At 44.7% G+C, this 3,989-nt stretch overlaps 1 protein-coding gene across 1 annotated transcript; it reads right to left on the reverse strand.

Moving 5' to 3' along the window:
- LOC119353663 (H/ACA ribonucleoprotein complex subunit 4-like) lies at positions 1-2,135 on the reverse strand. The gene has a single exon (XM_037620314.1). It carries the CDS (start codon positions 2,087-2,089, stop codon positions 260-262), a length of 1,830 nt encoding a protein of 609 aa, XP_037476211.1. The 5' UTR covers positions 2,090-2,135; the 3' UTR covers positions 1-259.
- Positions 2,136-3,989: the final 1,854 nt, after the last annotated feature.

A 3,989-nucleotide genomic window follows, 5' to 3' on the forward strand; every position in this document is an offset into this window, starting at 1 on the left:
TGAGATGAGAACAAAATTCACTGCAAAAACTGATAACAGATACTGCAATACATGGCTGATTGTCCAAATTTAAAGGGAAATCTCTCTAATTACCATAGCATTTCGGTTGAATGGCAGTAACCTAAAGATAGTACATCAGGCCTACCTACCAAACCATAGACGGTTGCAAGGGGTACAAAGCAAATAAAACAGGTAGTTCAAGCTCCCACATAACTGCAACCAAATAACATGACAAGCCAATGTAAACTACTATCTCTACCTATTGTGCCTCCTCTGCATCTCTTTTCTTCTTTTTCTTCTCCTTTTTCTTCTCGCTCTTCTCAACTTCACTCTCTGTAGCAACATCATCACCGCCTTCCTTGCTCTTCTTCTTCTTGTCCTTTTTCTTCTCGCTCTTCTCAACTTCCGCACTCTCTGGAGCAACATCATCACCGCTTTCCTTGCTCTTCTTCTTCTTTTTCTTCTCGCTGGTACCATTCTCCTCATCAGACAGACTGCTCTTCTCCTCCTTCACTGCCTCCGAAACAGCTGATCCTGGTTCTCCCTTGTCTTTCTTTTTCTTCTTCTTCTTCTCACTCTTCTCCCCTTCCACTGCCTCAGTGACCTCCTCCACCTTCATCTTCTTTGCAGGTGTAGAAGCAGTCACATCATCCTCATCAGTCTTCCTCCTTTTCTTCTCCTTGACCTCCTCACTTGGCACCACATCCTGTTGTTCCACCTTCACCTTCTCGGGCTCAGGAGCAGCTGCAAGGCTAGCAATCATCGCATCACCACCAGTAGGAAGCACCACATTTCGAAGCCACTCAGCTGGGGTCTTCTCGGTCGGCTTCCCATGCTTATCAAGGAGGCCCTCGGCGATCATCTTCTTCTTCTTAAGTGCCACCGGACCAAGTCCCCACTTCCTTGGGTATGTGTCCCTGTCCATCACCACCCTCTTGATCTTCGCCACAGCACCATGGTCACAAGTCGCCATAACAGCAGTGGGCATCTCAGCGATACCAATGGCAATCGCCTCCCCTTTTGTAGTCATGAGAACAACCTCTTCCCCAACATCAATGTCATTCTCAAACCGGAGCAACCCAGGAATCATAAGCTTGGCACCATAGCAGATAGCATTAACAGCAGAGTCCTTCACAACAAGCCTCTTGTAACTGGTAAGAATTACCTCAAGCGGCATCACCACACGCCTTATGTAAGACTCATCCTTGTGGTTGTCAAGTGCCCACATTGCATCCATCACATCGTGCATGGTGACCATGTTGTCCTGCTCTCCGAGGATACCTGACCGGACACGGCGCAGCTCCTGCATATGCGCACCGACACCCAGGAGCAGCCCAAGGTGCACACAGAGCGTCCGGACATAGGTTCCAGCCTCGCAGGAGATCCAGAACACAGCAAGGTGGCGCTCGGCGTCATGCTCCAGCAGCTTGCTCTCATAAATGGTCCGCACCCTGAGCTGGCGCTTGACCGCTGAGATGAGCGGCGGGCGCTGGAACACAGCGCCGGTAAGAGACTCGAGCGCGCGAGCGACCCGGGCCGTGTCTGGGACGGCGGCGTGGAAGCGGGCGATGCACACATACTCCTTACCTGCGCCCTGCTGCGACTTGACGAGGCGTGTGGCGCGGTCGACGCAGACGATGAGGTTGCCGGTGACCTTGGGGTCGAGCGTGCCGCTGTGGCCGGTCTTCTCGACGCGGAGGAGGCGCTTGATCCAGGCAACCACCTCGTGGGAGGAGGGGTTGGACGGCTTGTCGAGGTTGATGACGCCGTACCGCAGATACTCGGCGAGGGGCCGCTTGAGCGGCGAGTGGCCGGAGGGGAGCGGGGTGTAGTGGCCGGTGCGGACGTTGAGGCGGTCGTAGTTCTTGAGGAGGAGCGGCCAGGTGGAGGTGTCGAGGGACGGAACCAGGGCCTGGGGCTTGATCATATAGCCATCAGTCTTGGCCTCGGCGTCCGCCAGCGACGTGGTATCGGCGGCGGCGGCGGCGGGGTCGGGGTCGGCGGAGGCGTCCTTGGATTTGCTCTTCTTTTTCTTGGATTTGGTGTGCTCAGAGGCAGGGGACGCGACGGCCGGCGGCGTGGACGACATGGCGGCGGGTGGGGTGGGGGTAGGGGTTAGGGTTTTTGCGGGGACGGGGAGCGGCGCCGTGGCGGCGAGAGGAAGAAGGGGGTTTTAAGGGTAAGGGTTTAGCGGGGTGCGTGGGCTGGGGCGATGGGCTTTGCCATTGGGCCGCCCGGTTAGAAGTCACCAACCTCTGCTCCCTGTATGGAACCTCAAAAGCGGGAGTTCCTATGCGCCGCTCGCTGCGGCGAATTGTCGAGCGGACGCACAGGCGCGACTCCATCTGGGCCGACCCATTAGCGTAATACAGTGAAAGATCCAAAAAAATACTTCTTCTCAAAAAAAATCCCAAAAAATACTGCTCGAGGGAGGGATCAAACAAAGGACCTCGCGTTGCTCTCGCGCGAGCCTAGCCAACGGGATAGAGAAGCTTTCTTGGTTTTAGTATGGCGCGCGAAGCTACAGGTAATGTAGATCCGAACATTTTGTCAATTTCCGAACGCGGTCATTATTTTGAAAAAAGGTGTTTTTGTATAAAAGCGAACGCTTCTCAAATTTGAGAAGGAAAATAAAAGGCTCGAACATTTTTTTAATATGTGAACAATTTTTTTGTAAACTGAACACTTTTTTGAAAATCACGAACATTTTTTAATATGTGAACAAAATTTTCTTAAAGGGAACACTTTTTGAAACTCTGACCAAAAATGTGGAAACGTGAATATTTTTGGAATCCATGAACAATTTTTGAACGAAGAATATTTTTTCAAACTCGGAACAAAATATGGAAATGAAAACATTTTTAAATTTTTTGAACATTCATTGAAAAAGCATTAATATTTTTTATGAAATCAAGAACGTTTTTTAAAACTATGAAATATTCTTAAATAACCAAAAATGAACAGGAGAAAATAAGCAGAAAAACGAAAAAAGAAGGTGAACATTTTTCAAATTCCAAAACAAATTTTGGATATGTGAACATTTTTAAAAATTTGGAAAAAATGGAAACTCCTGAACAAAATTGGAAAATGTAAACATTCTTAAAAATTTGTGAACATATTTTGAAAATCCCAAACAAAATTAGAAACAGACACTTTTTTGAAGTTTGCAAACAAATTTTGAAACTACCAAACAAAATTGGAAAACACGAACATTTTCTTAAAATTGCAAATGAATTTTGAAAGAGGGACCTTTTTTCAATCTCCTGAACAAAATTTGAAAACGTGAACATTTTGGTAAAAAAATGGAGAATATTTGAAAGGTGAACTATTTTTCTAAATATGCAAACATTTTTATAAAAAATGGAGAATTGCTTTTTGAATTTGTGAACAAAAGATAATAACAGGAACATTTTTTTAACTTCTGAACATCTTTTGAATTTTTAAAAAAAAACGAAATTCTCAAGAACAAGAAAGAGAAGAAAAAGGAATTACAACGAAAAGGAAAAAAAGAAGTAAAGAAACAGAAATACGGAAAAAGAAAAGTTTTTTTTAACTCAAACATTTTCTGAAACTACGGAAGAAATTTGAAAACATGAATAATTTTTGGAAACACAAACATTTTTTGAAAAACGAGAATTTTTAGAAACTCCCAAATTTTTTTAAATGCAAACTTTTTTATAAAAATGTGAAGAATTTTCAAGAAACACGAATATTTTTTAAAACTACTATGATGGAAACAGTGAGAAACATATAGGACAAAGTGTTGCCACATTTTTGTTTGAATCTGTCTAGGGAACATCTAGATGTGCCCTAGTTATTGCACATTTAAATGGCTCGATCAAATATGAAAAGGAAAAAAGAAAAATACATGCACGAATCTTCGGATAAAATCAATGACATAGGATTTAAATGTGAAATCGATGTGCTTTAGCAAAACCGTTAAACTTTCAATAATGCTAGTCCTACAAAGAATCTACAAATGTTTTATT

The sequence above is a fragment of the Triticum dicoccoides genome, chromosome 2A, assembly GCF_002162155.2.
Source record: "Triticum dicoccoides isolate Atlit2015 ecotype Zavitan chromosome 2A, WEW_v2.0, whole genome shotgun sequence".
Lineage (NCBI taxonomy): Eukaryota > Viridiplantae > Streptophyta > Magnoliopsida > Poales > Poaceae > Triticum > Triticum dicoccoides.

What these genes read in the sequence shown, in the direction of transcription:
- LOC119353663 (XM_037620314.1), bottom strand. Translation starts at nt 2,089, where the DNA reads ATGTCGTCCACGCCGCCGGCCGTCGCGTCCCCTGCCTCTGAGCACACC.